The sequence below is a fragment of the Aphelocoma coerulescens genome, chromosome 4 (genome assembly GCF_041296385.1).
Source record: "Aphelocoma coerulescens isolate FSJ_1873_10779 chromosome 4, UR_Acoe_1.0, whole genome shotgun sequence".
Lineage (NCBI taxonomy): Eukaryota > Metazoa > Chordata > Aves > Passeriformes > Corvidae > Aphelocoma > Aphelocoma coerulescens.
The window spans coordinates 29,987,707-30,003,198 of NC_091017.1; the positions used below are offsets into that span (position 1 = coordinate 29,987,707).

Consider the following 15,492-nt stretch of genomic DNA (forward strand, 5'->3'; position numbering starts at 1 on the left):
CAGTTAGGATTAGTTGCCTGATTGCTCAGCTGTGCAGCCTTTAACACACGATCACTGCACTCTGTGACTAATCCCACTACAGTAATCACAGATCAGTAACTTCCATTAGTATTATCTGACCCTCAGAAAGGCTGCACAATGCTGCTCAAGTTCTAGGGAGTAGCGGTGGTTTTTTATTTTTAAACTTGGAATCAGTGCACTGGCGATTCTCCAAGCAAGTTATCCAAAACAGAACCACAACAAAGGAAGTGAAATGTCTCACCTTTTCTCCTCTTTCTCCAGGGTCACCCTGAGGAAAATTATTGGAGCAAAGAAGTCATAAGTTACTAACTCAGGCAAAAATCAAAGTGTTAGTATTACTACCATTACTAATAATTATGTCACTACTGATGACAATGTCTCAGATGATACAATCCAACAAGAAAATCCCCAATGAACAAAAAAATATTTAAATGTAATAGATTTCAATGGATAATACAACTTCAATATATACTTTTTTAAAGCTTCAGTAGTTTGCATGTGAAGACCTCTCTCCCTATTTTGTCATAGACACTGACAAACAGGTGTACGTCTTTGAGAAATAGTCTGCAGGGACCTAGGTGAATCCTACATGTGGCTCTCCTTGTTTTGGGAACAAACAAAAGAAAAACACAAAGTCTGAATGTGAAGGGAAAGTCTCATGATTCTGTCAATGGCTCAGAAGGTTCCTCAAGAGAGACAAAACGCCTGAAGTGTCCTGAACTAATTCATAACTGTTTCAGAGCAAAGAGCCTTCAGTGCTCCTTACATTCTCTGTAACAATCTCTGTAACAGAAAGATGGCTCATAGCCATTATTTTTTTCAAAATTAAAACATGCTTGAGAAACTGCCAAAGCACTTTTGCACACCAGCCTGACCCTGACAACTCATCTCTGCATTTCTGGCTCAGAGCTGCACTCTGGCTCATCTTTGCCCCTTCTGATGGCTGGCAGTCACCAGGCAACTCAGGGACTACAGCTGTGAATACGAATTAAGTGTCAACCGCCATAATTTGGCTTCTTCTGTATACAAAGTAAGAAAAGGTCATGCTCCCAAATGGTTTGTTTTCATTCCTGATGGACAAGCAGCCAGTCAGTAAATGCAAAGAGGCTGCCTTGCTTGTCTGTCAGCCGTAGCATGATGCACAGAATCAGCTGAGGAGCACAGGTGCACCAGAGACGCTCCCTCGCAGCTGATGGGATTAGAATTTAGCATTACCCCTTCCAAGAGGCCCACAGATCCCATCATCTTGGACATGTTGAGTTTTCTTTTAAATGAAGTTATCATAAGCTTTATGTTCTATTTCACTTGTTCAATATTACAACAGCAGAACAAATTATATGACAATAAAGTAAGTGCAAAGAGTCAGTCTGATGTAACAAATACAGGCTGAGACATGCTTCTAATGAGGCTTGTTGCTAACTTCCATAATAGCAGGATCAGCCCTCAAGACTTCACCCTGACATTTGTCAAAGAACTGACCGCAGCAGTTCTTGAAAAGAACCCTGAAACACATTGTAAGGAGCATAAACAAAGCCTTTCTGAAAAGGTCCCCAAATTCCCAAATACTTGCAGGCATATTGCATTCAGCTGGGAGTGGATGTCTGTGCGTCAGTGCCACTGACTGGAATTATACATGCACAGCAGAAGAATATGCTTCTTTATGGGGAGATGTGTAAAGCCTCTTACAGCACTGATCACTGGAGTGAGCAGATCATTAAAAGCCAGTCAGAATATAAAGCCGAGTTGGAAAGCCTGACTGTCATCTACATATGCACTCACACACTCCGTGCTTCTGTTTTTAATCCATTTTCGATACTGACCTTGAGCCCTGCTTCTCCCTTCTCTCCTGCTATGCCAGGCAAACCAGGTTCACCCTAAAGGCAAAGAATACAAAAGATGAAGTTAAGAAAGACATGATGAAATACATTATATTTATATGATATGAGTTTTCTCATCTTGGGTAAGTAATGATAAACAAAATTTTAAAAGACTCTGCAAACATGTACTCCACAGCTGGGCACTAAAATGCCTTATTTCATCAGTTAGCGTGGATTAACCCATATTAAGATAAGAAATTATTCTTCTGAAGGAGGTGGAAGCACACAGATGTCAAACTAAACTGAAAGGAGACCTGTGACTCCTGATTCTTAAAATCTGTCCAATTAACCTTAAAAGCACAGTCTTCCCAGCAAGACTGCCAATGCTTTCCTCTTCTCTACAACTTAGAAATGCTTCAAGAAAGACTTATCTTAATTTATTTTGACATTTGTGCTTCTGGTCTCAGACAGAAGGCATATAACGGAATAAAATGAGAAGGGCCTGTTTCAGAAATGGAAGAATTTGGAAGAACAGAGAGCTTTTCAATTCTTAAAATATACTTTGCTTGTCCATTTTTTATACTCTTATACCAGTGGCTGAAAAGTGTTTTTAAAAGATTTTAAAACTGTCAGCATTACATCAATGTTCCAAATTTGGGGTATGTTTAATGGGTAGTATATTATTCTTCCAGGAGTCATAAATTATTCTCGTAAGTCAATTAGCAAATAACACTTATTTTCAATCTTCTTTCCCTCCTTTGCATTTAAAAATAAAGGAAAGAAACAAACGAGGAAAAAACCCAAGTCAAAACAAACAAAACTCTAGAAGATATTTCCCATATTTATGGGAAAACCACTGATATTCATTTTAGATAAAATGATAAAGAAATGGGGTTTTTTACTGTAAAACAACTAGAGCATATGGCTAAGTATGTAAATGCTTCTGCGAGTGTATGTCTCAGCTTCACAAGAAATACCTTTTATAACCCTCACATAGAGAACTGCATCACATTTCTGACATGGGTAAGCACATTAAAATAACAGCCCAAACCAAGATTTTAAGAAGTCTGCAGCTAGGTCCTTCTAAAAGTCCTTTGCTATGTAAGTGTATAAAAATGTGGAGAAGTTAAATCCACTAGATAAAATAGCAATCACATTTAAAACAGAAATTTATATCAGAAACTTAGTGAACAATTTTCATACAGCATTCAAACTTAGTACACGTGAACCTATCCTCTACTCAAAAGTTACAGAGGCATTAAGATAAAGGCTTTTCCAAACACAAGATATATTTTCTAGTCCTCCATAAAAGCCTTCTATTAAGAAAGAATTTATCTCTTTCTTACTTCCGCAGCCAGATTTAATCATAGATAAATTAACTCTGATTCTCCATGAAAACAAGTTCCGTCGTATTTCTCAATTAGGTAAAGGAATCATTAATTACATTTTAATTTCATTGAGAGTTGGACTATTCCAAAAAACAAAGCTAAAGTTCTAGCAAAACTCTAGTGAGGCATTTTCCAAGCCAGAGAAAAAATGTTAGGTACCATGAAGCCCTCAGGGAATTAAACAGTCACTTGTGTCAGCCTTTTCTCAAGACCCCTTTGTACTACAGTAGCTGTGAGGCTGATAAAGTGGCACAGGCATTCAATATATGAGTGGTCAGGATTTGAAGCTGTTGGAGATTAGGTGTGAGTGTCCTAAAGGATTGACCTAAAATGCTCCTGAAGAAAACTGCCAGTTGACAAAATGAAGCAGAAGGGATCCATGAATATACACTTGTTTCTCCTCATCCCCACACCCCAAACAAGCTTGTTTCTGTCCCCTTCATTTTTGAACAGCTGCTGTCAGCTTATGCTTTCAGGGGCTTAAATCTCAAATCAAAGGGTTGAAGTTCCAAGCCTGCACTTTCCTCCCAGGTTTATGTATCAGTGCTATGAATGCAGAGGGCTACTACTGTGACAAAAAGGAGACTGCAAAAACAAAACAAAAAATTATTTTCTTCACGAAAAAGTGAAAATCTCAGTTTGCCACCATAGTAAATCCCCATTCATACCAGCAATCTCATTTCTGACCTACATGCAACTCTTCTATGCGCAGCACTACACTTATAATACTGAAAATACTAGGCAGAGATATTTGAAGTGCAGAAACTAGCTCTAAGAATGGGAAAGATTGAAGGCAAACCTAGAAGTGTAACACAGACATGACCTTGTGCCTTTATGTTTTTGAAGTGATTATAATTCTGTTTCTAATGTTCAGAAGAACAGGGAAAATATTCCTTTCCCTATGTCAGATCTCTATTTTCTTGTCCGTACGAGGAATCAGGGAGTAATAAGGCGAAGTGAAAATGTACAGCCTGTAAGCTGTTCTATGCCCCAGCCCTGATGAACATTCCCAGTGCACAGCTAAACAAGCTTTGTGCCAGGCAGTCTCCCTTTGTCACTGCATGGCAGTCTGGCTTTATGGGCAGACGTTTTTACAATTCCAGTAAGCCTTAACATAAACCCCCCAAACAAACAAGAAAACCAAATCACAACACAAAAACAGAAGTAGTTATGAAGCAAAGAGCAGTTCACTTTTGAAGATGAGCAGATTGATAGCTCTTGATAGCTCCTTCCTTGCTACGCACTAAAATACTGTATCATTGTAGCCATGTTGGTCCCAAAAGATCATTTTGATGATCTTTTGGCAAAAGATCATCTTGGCATGAAAGTAATTTAAAATATTTCTGTTAGGAAGTATAGTTAATTATATTCCTTCCATTTAGTTACTTTTCGCTATTTATCACTAAAAGCATGTATTAAAACCAGAGTGCAAAATGCTGTATGAGTAAAAGTGGAGTGTAAAATGCTGTAGGAGTACGCTTCAGCCCCACAGGTTAGTGCTTTGGAGATGAACAAAAAGCACAGCTGACCTTTAGGAGGCTGAAGATGATGACACTGCTATTCAAGGAGTGATGCATGCAAGGGAACACCAGACATTCAACGACATCATTCGACGCAGTAATTTAAATCAGACTGCTTTTCAACCTGATAGAATGAAAGAAGCTATAAAGCTAAATCCTCAGTGTCACATGTTTTTTACATTCACCAGGCCACGGATAATGTCTTTCCTGACTGCTGTTGTAGTCTCTCTTCAATAGCATTGACAGTAAAGGTGTTAGGTTGCAGAAACACAGCACATCAGCTAGCTTTGAAATCAAGGCAGCATATTTTTATTTATTTTTTCCTTCACAGAATCACAGAATGTCTGAAGTTAGAAGGCACCTCTGGAGATCATCCCTGAGGCCCTTCATTGGATTCTACCCGGTATGTCCATGTTTCTCTTGTACTGAGGAGCCCACAACTGGACACAGTACTTCAAGAGTGGCCTCAACTGTGTTTTTTTACATTTAAGGATTAATATTTTCTATAGTACATCTAACTTTAGCCCTCAGCTTGCCTTTCTCCATCCAGGAACTCCTGAGAAATTATCACTCAGTAACAGAGTGATGGCAATCATGTTCCAAAACTTTCTGTTTTCATTACATGACCCAATACACAAATGGACAATAAACTATTGGAAAATGCTAGAAAAGCTTCCTTTTCCCAAATTTCATGTAAAAACTATGCAGCACTAGAAGGTAATTCTCTAGCCTCTGGTCTGCTGCAGAAAAAGACACTGCCACTAGAACCCTTACAGACACTGAAGTGTCCAGCTATTCACCACCAGAATCCAATTTTTTTCAGATAGAGTTTGCTGAATTCACAAATGATCTCCAAATGGTGGAAATAAAAATTTCCAGCAAATGTTCTAGTCTTCATTCACCTACGCAAAATCAATCAGCTTAACTCAGCAGGCGTGTAAATGTTCCAGTAGTTTATTTGATGACAACCTACACAGAAGTATGCTGCAGACACAGTGGGATTGTTTTGCTGTTGTTTACACGCTATAGAGAAATTGCAGAGTCCCCATCAGTGGAATATTGACAGCTCACTTGCAAAGAGGTATGTTGTAATGTTTGTTTACTGTCAACAACAGGAAAGTCTTTACCATGTTTCAGGAGCAAACCTGTGGATGGGGACCTGCCACTGACAGCTCCATGTGTTAACTCCAACCACTCTTACAGGAGGATAAGCACTTTGGTTCCTCAAAAATAGCAGCACTCTAACAAACTAAGTTACTGTCACTGCTGCAGTGAATTAGAAAGAAGGCTGTTCCATCAGCAAACTGCAGTGTTGAGGCATGACTGAATGAGTTACAAAGGGGATCACCTTTAGCTATTCAAAACCCTCTGACAATTTCTAGAAATGGTTTCAACAAAATGCTCTGAGTCTCAAAAGTTTTTGGCTTTTTTTTCCAACTGATATAAATGATCAAGGCAAACCAAATGCTAACATGTCAAGAATAATACCCAAACCAGCCATTCAGTTCAGGAGTTTCAGATAATTCGAATCAAAACCCGAAGGATACTCCTTTGGACACACACCAGAACACCTTGATTCAAGTCCCGACACTCTTGAGCCTATATTAACTGTATAACTGAATTAACATTGATAGAATAACTCTGTCTTTCCTGTATCTGGGCAGAGAACAACCTTCAGCACCCTGCTTAATAAATAGGTGTAGTAGTTTCCTCAGATACTCTCGTGATTGGGGCAATTTTAATGCTTACACTGAAGTGAATCTGAATTTGGTGAGTATTCAAATGTACAGAGCATTGCTTGGGCTCTGCTGGTAACCTGAGAAAAATCTGTCAATACGAACTCATAAAATGTACTTCAGAACAGGTCTGAAAATGTACTACCCACTGGAGTCCATATCAAAGAGTCGAGGCAGTTGAAAGCATGCTTCTCCTTACTGGAGTGCTTTGTGCCCTTGAGGCATATACCTTCATATCCAGAATTAATCAGCTAAAAATAACATGGCTGGAGGCCCCAGCTTTTCTTGCTTGTAACAGAAAAACACCCTAGAGGCTGCTGGTCTGAAATAGGTTTTGTTTTGGTGAGATGCATAACTCTGTCTACACCAGCTGGTGGATATCCACCTCACCCTGAAAGAAAGGCTGTCAGTATTGCTATATTTTTCAGTCACTAGAATATAATCAATTTAAGGATAAGGAAATGCAAGAGGCCCCAAACCTAATCCAGTCTAATTTTACTCTAAAATACATAGAAGAGGACAGAGGGTAAAAAAGTGATATTTTAGATATGTTACTGTGATTTCCATTTCAAACCAGGGTTGAATTACCTCCTTTCAACTTGCTTTTTGCGCCCCTCAAAAGTAACTTAAAATTGTTTGTTTAAGGACTGGAAATCTGTCCTGGCCCACTCACCAACTGAAATTAAGTGGAAAGGCTCTTCAACAAGACTCAGCTGGCCTGCAAACCTGTCTGAGAATTTGTGAACTGCATTTATGATATTTCCTCCATTTATGTGAAAAAATGTTAGTACATGCATACCCTTCCTCATTTCTCTGAAGAAATTTGATATTGCTACCTTCAAAATGTGTTCCTACACAGCACTGTACACAGTAATAAGGAAATACATATAAATTAGAATAAAAAGAAGCATGAAGAAAGCAATAACAAATATGCATACCCAGATGCTGAATCTACTGATAAGAAGGAAAATTCTTCTGCGGTTTATCAAATTGCTACTGTCAATCTATCAAAAGAATTTGAAATGAAGGGATCTATCCTGACCACTCATTCTGTTTTCAATACACCCTTATGAAAAAACCCACCAAAATATCAAGTACTACATAAGAAAAAGCCATTTATGGAAGTGTAGAGTGAGGGGTTTATGCACTCCAGACCAACTTATTTATAACAAAGAGAGTTAGCTGCACAGACTCCAGAAACTGGGCTCCTTCAGGCCAAATACCATCTTGATTTAAGGAATCTCTGCTTTTCTCCTTGTGTCTCTGCTGCAGCCAATGAGAGTCCTTATCAAATCAGTGCCACTTAACAAATACCAAAATTCTATACTTGCAGAGTTGAACTTTCCAAGAAGCCTTTTGTGGCCATATCAACATGATTAATGTAGGGGTGTGATATCCTTAGATCACTGCAACCTCACATCTCCATGGAGAACCAATGCTTTTTTGTACTTTTCGAGTGCCTGAGGACCTTCTGCCAGGGATGGAGACAGGGAAGTTTATCGGCCACTGCATCATGATAGAAAGCAATCTGTGGCTTGCACAACAGTCTGCAAAGGGAAAGGAGCACTCAGAAAGACTCTCCTTCTTATCTCAGCAGGTTTTGGTCCATCCCAGAAACAACACTCTCTCCAGCTGCAGGTAGTATCAAGCAGCTCCTTTGCAGTACTGTTCTCAAGATAAACCTGCTGTAGTTTCTCAAATGTAGGAACAAATGAAGATTGTAAATGTCCTTGCAAGACTACCTGTAATGTTTCACTGGGTTTGGCATTAAAAAAAAAAAAAAAAGTGTGAAGGTTTTATGGCGGTGGTTTTGCTACTCTGAATACAAGAAAAATCTATTAGTTAACAGCCCTGCAAAAACATGTGGGTTGTGTAAAATTACACTTACTCTAATATCTAGAGATTGTCCAAGAGAAATGGTTCATATGTTAAGGGATTAGAAAACTGTTCTAAGTGCACTCAGAATTTATGATCTCATTCCCAGACCTATTGGTCAGACTTGTCAATCGTCTCCCATAGCCCACTATTTCAATTAAAGAAGAAGTGAAAGGAAAGAAAAAGGAAAATTACAGAGACACGTAGAAGATGGAGATGACCTAAGTCTTTTGTTCAACTGCTTAAGGAGAGAGCAAAGCTAATTCACTGCTGACATACATTGGCTGAAAAATACTTCATTGTCCAGATGAGAAAAGCATTCATACTCCTAATTTTAAGCATGTGCTTAACACTCACTGACTTTTAAACTAAGAAGAAATATTAACTTGGAACTCAGTGCACTGCACATGCTGCTGTTTGACAGAGCAAGCTCACTGACCAACAGGCAACCAAGACAGTAAGGCTTTTGTAAAGTCTTTTAACTACGTAACTTCTAAAAAGGGGGTGACTCGCATCACACATGCAAGCTGAATCCAGCTATTCTGCAAATCAACATGAATCTGAATGAGTAAAGCCAGGAGTGACAGCAGCTGGCTCATAGTACAGCCCAACTCTAAAAATCACCACTCTGGTCCTCATCCAACAATATCTTCTGTGTCACACTGCACTGAGAATCTGTTTCTTCATAGAAGTTGGAAGAACTGATCTTCTGGTAGCAAAATATTAACATGGGAGTCCTAGGCTGCATTATACTTCCTAAGTTTAGACAAACACTGCCTCAGTTTAAACTTCATTTCTACCACTGTTTCCAAGCTAATGGAATTTTTTTATCCATTTGTTTAAAGAGATAGCAACATTCAACTTTCAATGGCCTCATCTTATATGAAAATAATATATTTTCTGCAAATAAGGAAATAAGTGCTTTCTAGTCAGTATCGACCAACAGTTGGGAAATCAAACTAAAGAATGCAACAGCAATTCATTTTATCTGTGTTGCTTTTGTCCTGGTACTTATGTTTTACTTTAACAATTTAGTTTTCTTCTTGAAGGTCAAAAGTAAAGCAGTCCAGCTACACTAAAAACCCACTGACATTTTTAATAAAGTGGTAATAATTTTAAAATGTCTTTGACATTATAGATGTTATAAATGTTGAAGTAAATCAAATAAACAGACACCCATAAATTGAAAATTTTTGGCATTTGTTTTTAAAGCACAATTTAAAATTAATAATCAGCATTTACATATGTGTTTGCATCTTCCCATAATGTTCAGTTGCGTATTTCTTTTATGCCCCCTTAAACATCACTGCAGGTCTATGTGGTCTCCTAAAAATAAACATGCAACAACCTTGCCATAGAGCTTAAAAAAATTCATTGTCTCCTAAAATGACATATTAATCACACATTTGACACATTTCATTATCAGCAATTTTTTGTGCTCATCTGAGTGAATATTTCTGGCTGGAGTTTGTACGATTATTATTAGAAATAAAGTTTTTGAATAAAATATGAATCATCAGTTCTGTTCTATTCAATGTGGTTTGCAACTTCACCCTATCCAGTCTTCTTACACATTAATGCATACCCAGATAAGCTACAAAGTATATTTTCACTCGCACTTCAGCCATAGTGACCACAACCACAAAAATTACTTGAATTATATACAGCAACAGCATCTGAGCTGGTAAGCACTGTCTGCCATTCGTGTTTCAACTGAATGCAGCTATAAAATATGAGGACTTAATGCACATTTGTTTCGTATTATTTTCTTATAAGTTCCGGTAGGAGATATATATATATATATATATATATAAAAATTCTAAATATTTGTTATTTTGCTGTTCCACATTAGTTGCACTACTCTGAGTAATTTATAAATAAATTCCTATCACTATAGTGAAATAAATATCACTATAGTGAAATAAATGATTATTACATCATTTCTTATAACCACTCTCAAAACACAGGTCTAATACTATGTATTATGCTATCAGAAACAATACATCCTCCTCTTTTTATTTCTTTTTATAGGGAAGAAGAATTAAAAGCAAATTATTTGAAACATCTTAACACTTTTATTCCTTGGCCTCTTGGTGAGGGAAGCAGAAGCAAGAGAGGATTGTCTACAACAACCCTTATACACTACCATCTGTTGCTGCTTGAACCTGGTCAACATATATATATATATTACATTTTCCTTTTGGCATCCCTTGCCAGTGCTTTTGAAGATCACTAGGAATGTTAGGGCTTGTGAGAACAACAGATGGATAATGCTCTGTACAATCAAGGAGGTACACTATCTAAACTTCATCACCCAGATTTGCCAAGAAACCTTAGCAATGCTGTAACACAGCCCTGCTGCTTTATTGTGACCTCTCCTTATGGAGGGCTGTTCTGAACTATGACTTTACTAAGAGATGACAGTGACTTGCCTAAATTAGCATTTCCTCCTACTTGTGTTCAAAAATACTTCTGTTTGATTTATTTCTCTGTGTTTTCATCCTCAGAATTTCGTTTCACATTATTCTCCAGCTGTGTTTTCATCTCTTTTTATTTCTCTATTTATTGGTTGTATTAACAATGTATTGGGCACTGTATCAATACCTGATATCAACGTAAGTGTTTGCATCATGGGACCAAATTAACAAAAAGTGAAAAACCCTTTGTTTGTAAATATGCTGGCTAAAGTAACACATTATTAATATGCATCTCTTTCTGCAACCTATCAGTCATCATCAAATCTGAACACCAGACTTTCAGCTGAATTAATTACATTTTCTGCCTGTTCAGGTAAAACTAGAAAAAAATTACTTCTGAGCACAAAGCACATTATATGTTCTTTCCATGAAGCCAATTTGAAACCACAGCTCTGGATATAAGGTTGCATATTGCTCATGTGAACAAGCCCAAAATTGCTTTAATCCACTACATAAATAATGGCAGTGCTGACAAAGTCAGAGAACTCACCACTTGTCCATCTCTCCCTGGAACACCAGGCACTCCAACAGAACCCTGGAGGGAAACAGACGCCAGTGTTTAGCAAATTAAACAGGTCATGAAACCTTTCATCTCGTAATACAGTATTTAGAAATAATGGTGAATGCTTGCTTATTGTAGCTGCAATAAATTTTTCAAAAACTCATTTTCATCCAAGCTGAGCTCTCCTTTCAGTTGAGATTTTATACTAATTAGACATATTCTCATGTTGTACATTTTAATGACTGTATGGCCTTTTCCAGGAACAAGCTTTAAGCTCATGTTTTGTAATGTTGTGGAAGCTTCACAAGAAATGTAAGAATTAAAATGCTGTTCCATGTAATGCTCTCAATAAATTTTGAGACTGATCTTATGCAATTGAACATAGCACCTGAACAAAACTATTAATGCTTCTGGAGGGATCATTCAAGCTCAATAACTTATAGCACCAATCCATCTCAAGGCTTTTAAGAGATAATCTGCAGTGATTCAGTCTGACAGTACAAATCATAGATACAATTTTAAAGTGCACCAATATTAGCATAATCAAAATTAATAAGTCAATACAGGCTGAACACAAGGGGCGAAGAAAGAAAACAAAATATTAACATTGATTTATATAACATTGAAGGGATCTTGTTTACAAAGGTCTCATACTGTAAGTTTGTATGTGATGGACAATTTTTTTGAAGGCCCTTGTGCAACTTGCTATGGAAGTTCAGTGAAAACACGATGAATGAGGAAAGCACAAAAGCTGTGTCTGCTTACACAGCGTTCTCCTCTTATCTTATAAAGATGGTGCTGCTCAGCAAGGGAACTGAAAGAATTGGTGCATGGCATTTCTCCCCTGTTGTGGTTAGAGGTGTCTTTACAATTGGTTTAGTCAAAAATCACCAACACCCAAAGGAAATGCATCCAAAATGGATTCACACGTTTGTCAATGAATAGAGTTGGGAAATCCTGTGAAACAGGAAAAGGAAGCAACTCATGAGGGTCTCAAAAACCCTCCAAGAGCTAATAACAGAGCTTTGAATCAGTAAGAAATAATAGACTGAATCCCAGCATATCTCCATGACCCACAATGCTCTCTCCCCCTTTCTCCCAAAGGTTCCACTTTGGCATCCTTGTTGTCTTTTCTTGCTGGATGCAGGGTCATGGCTTTTAGCCACTGCAAAGGGGCCTGAGTGAACATTCTCACATCTCTGTATCATTTTTCCAGAAAACTAGAACATAAAGCTCAGGAGGGCACTAAACCATCAGCCTCAATCAACTATCCTAAATGTAACAATTTCTCCTCTCAGTGAAAGCTGATTATTTTTCTTACAAAACACAGGACGTTAAAAAGTGTAACATGAAGCTGATTCTACCATGGTAAGTAAATGTTTATCAGATATTTGAAAGTTTAAGGCACATGGGTTTTGCTGATGCTGTACATGCAAAATATCCTTCTCCACAAGTCTTAGGGAATAACTTTATAATGGCAGCTTAGACATGAGTACAGCTTTAAAATGTCACATTCCCACACTGCCAAACACGAAGGGTAGTCCTCTCCTACAGCCTGCAAACTCTGTACAGCTCACAGCTGCCAGAAATCCATCAATTTATATACTTTGGGATTATATTTTTACATATCACAGGTTTTTCTTTCTTTTGTTAAAAGTTTCATTTTAACAGATGCAAGCAAACCTTCACTCTAAAGAACATTATCTCAGAAGAAGAAAAACAGGTATCTTTCTCACATATGTCAATACTGCTTATTCCTTCCTCTTTTTTGGTTCCTTTATACCAATTAAAGCTGTTTTATTAAATACCTTTCATACAAGTTTTCAATCTTTTGAAATCAGCTATAAAATTACTCGCCTTGGTGGTATGTGGGTCAGATGCTGGAGAAGTACCACTAACTAGCTGTTATTGCTGATATTCTGAGGACTGTTTTAATGGCGTAATTCCATAAATCCTAAACTCACTCAATCAAACTGAGGCAGTCAGCTTTAATGAGTGTAAATAACGCTGAAGGCATTCCCAGGAAGTCAGGTCTCAGGTTACCGAAGGAACAGGAAGACACCAGCAGACCACCTGAACACCACCAACCAAGCACTATTTATCAGCAACACCTATGTCCTTTGTTTCTGCTGGTCAATTCTTTAGTCATATGGCACTGATCTACTTGAGTAAGGACATGCATTTAATCAGAAACTTTATCTCCCCACCTTTCACAATGTTTTAACTTTGGTTTCCTAATCGTACCAGTGTATGAATGAGAAAATTATCGTGACCTTTTCACCTGAAAGCTAAGCAGACAGATTGAAAACAGTCTGCTCTGCATTGCTTCAACTTCCTATGATGGGGGAAATGAGAAATCTTGTGCCTCACATTATAGGGCTGCATTTTGCAAAAGCAAAATTCAGAACCTAAGCTAATTGATTCAATGCACTGTACAGTAGCTTATTCCATTCACCTTTTCTGCTTGCAATTTGGCACAGGAGGAATAATCACTTTCACAGTATTGTTGTTTATACTATACCTTTTGTCCTGGAGGCCCCTGAGGTCCCTGCAAAGGGAAAACAATTCAATTAACATCAAAACTCCAGCCAATTTAAACTCAAATGAATAATTAAGACTGTCTTATTGTGTAAGCACTCTGATACTGGACTGAAACCAGCTGATGTTTTATAAATCAAGGAAAAGTAAAAGTTTATGCTCAAAATGCACAATGAATCTTTTCACTTTTGGAACTGATCTAACTACTAACTAGAATACTCAAATTTTCCCCCTTCTAATCTCTTGCAAGCCATCTGTTTCTTCTAATACTGACAAATCTCTCAGCATTAAGATGACTGTGTTTTTTCTCTCTCTTATGTCAGCTAACAGCCAGTTGTGTGTCCACAGTAATATATCAGCTTGTCAGCATAAAAACAAGGTTTATGCAAACAAGTATTTTTAAGATAGAGAGAAGCATAAACCTCAAAGTCTTCCCATCTTCTAAGTATCAGCACACATGACTGTGTTATACCCAACATATATATATCATGTGTGCCATCATTTGCAAGTGAAGAGAAAAATCATTAACTTCAGAAATTGTTAAAAATGCTCTTAGGAGCATTTTGTCCCCATGACCTGAGAAGGCAGGAAGAGACATCTCAACTTAGGAAAGCTTAACTGCTTAATGTCATACAGGAGTCCAAGTCTCATCAATAGTGATAGGACCCATTTCTCATCTGGTGCCTCTGAAGTACCCAGGTGGTCACAATAGACAGAAGAAACAGGTACAAAGTAGATCAAGCAACCGTCTTGGACACTTTGGCAGTCTGTTTTGGTAACAGCCAGACCACGTCCACCAGAGTTCTATGCACTTTTGTCCCGAGGCTCCTACTACAGGCACTGGTGCAAACTGTGCATGATGGTGCTGTATCAAGCAAGGTGAATTCTGAGGCCATGAGGGTGCAAAAAAACCCACAAAAACTGGGGAATCCAAATCCTCCTAATGTGAGAAAGAATAAAAGAATAACTGATTGATAACAGAACTGCATTTAGTCAGAAAAACAAAAGGATTGCTGCTTCAAAATTTGACGCTGATTTTATTCTGAAATTAGTGTGAAGTTAGGCAGAATTCTCCACTGTTGGTAGATGCAGGGCTTGCTGGAACATTGCTCCAATGCAACTTTAAACTGCTAACAGGAAAAAGCTCCACTGGTGGTAATTCTGGGTGCTGTACCCACTGATGCAGATGAAAGCCTTGCAGTTTTAAATGTCAATTCATGTGTCTAAGATTTGGCATCAAACCTGCAAAAGCACAGATCAATGTTGCTTCTCCAAACTTTTGCCTGATTGTCTTAACTGGAAGAGAGTATTGTGAACTGTACAAACAGATTCTGATAAAGGAAACCCACCTCTGAGGTAGAGGGTGACAATTTTACTCCCTTGTCTTCAAAAGAAAGCAAAAGTACCTAAGCACTCAGCACTGGTGATGATCACAGCAGCATCTGAATATATTTTTCAGATGGAGAAAAATGTCCCCAGCTCCCCATGTTTCAAAATACCTGCTGTTTAAATCAAGTCTTCTTTTCAGTAAGTGCCTGAGAGTGAGTGATCTGCTGGGTGAGGAACCACAAGTATAACAAGTCCACAAATAGTGTTTTTCCCTTTCTTCAAGTGCCTG

General features: G+C 37.9%; 1 protein-coding gene across 1 annotated transcript in view; it reads right to left on the bottom strand.

Annotated features, from left to right (window-relative positions):
* The window catches only part of COL25A1 (collagen type XXV alpha 1 chain), a 309,918-nt gene that overhangs the window by 67,619 nt on the left and 226,807 nt on the right, over positions 1-15,492 (bottom strand). Inside the window, exons 11-14 of the mRNA XM_069012103.1 lie at positions 13,858-13,884; positions 11,325-11,369; positions 1,842-1,895; positions 263-289 (exon numbers count right to left, since the gene is read on the bottom strand). Coding sequence (XP_068868204.1) covers positions 263-289; positions 1,842-1,895; positions 11,325-11,369; positions 13,858-13,884 — 153 coding nt within the window. The remainder of the gene's footprint in view (positions 1-262; positions 290-1,841; positions 1,896-11,324; positions 11,370-13,857; positions 13,885-15,492) is intronic.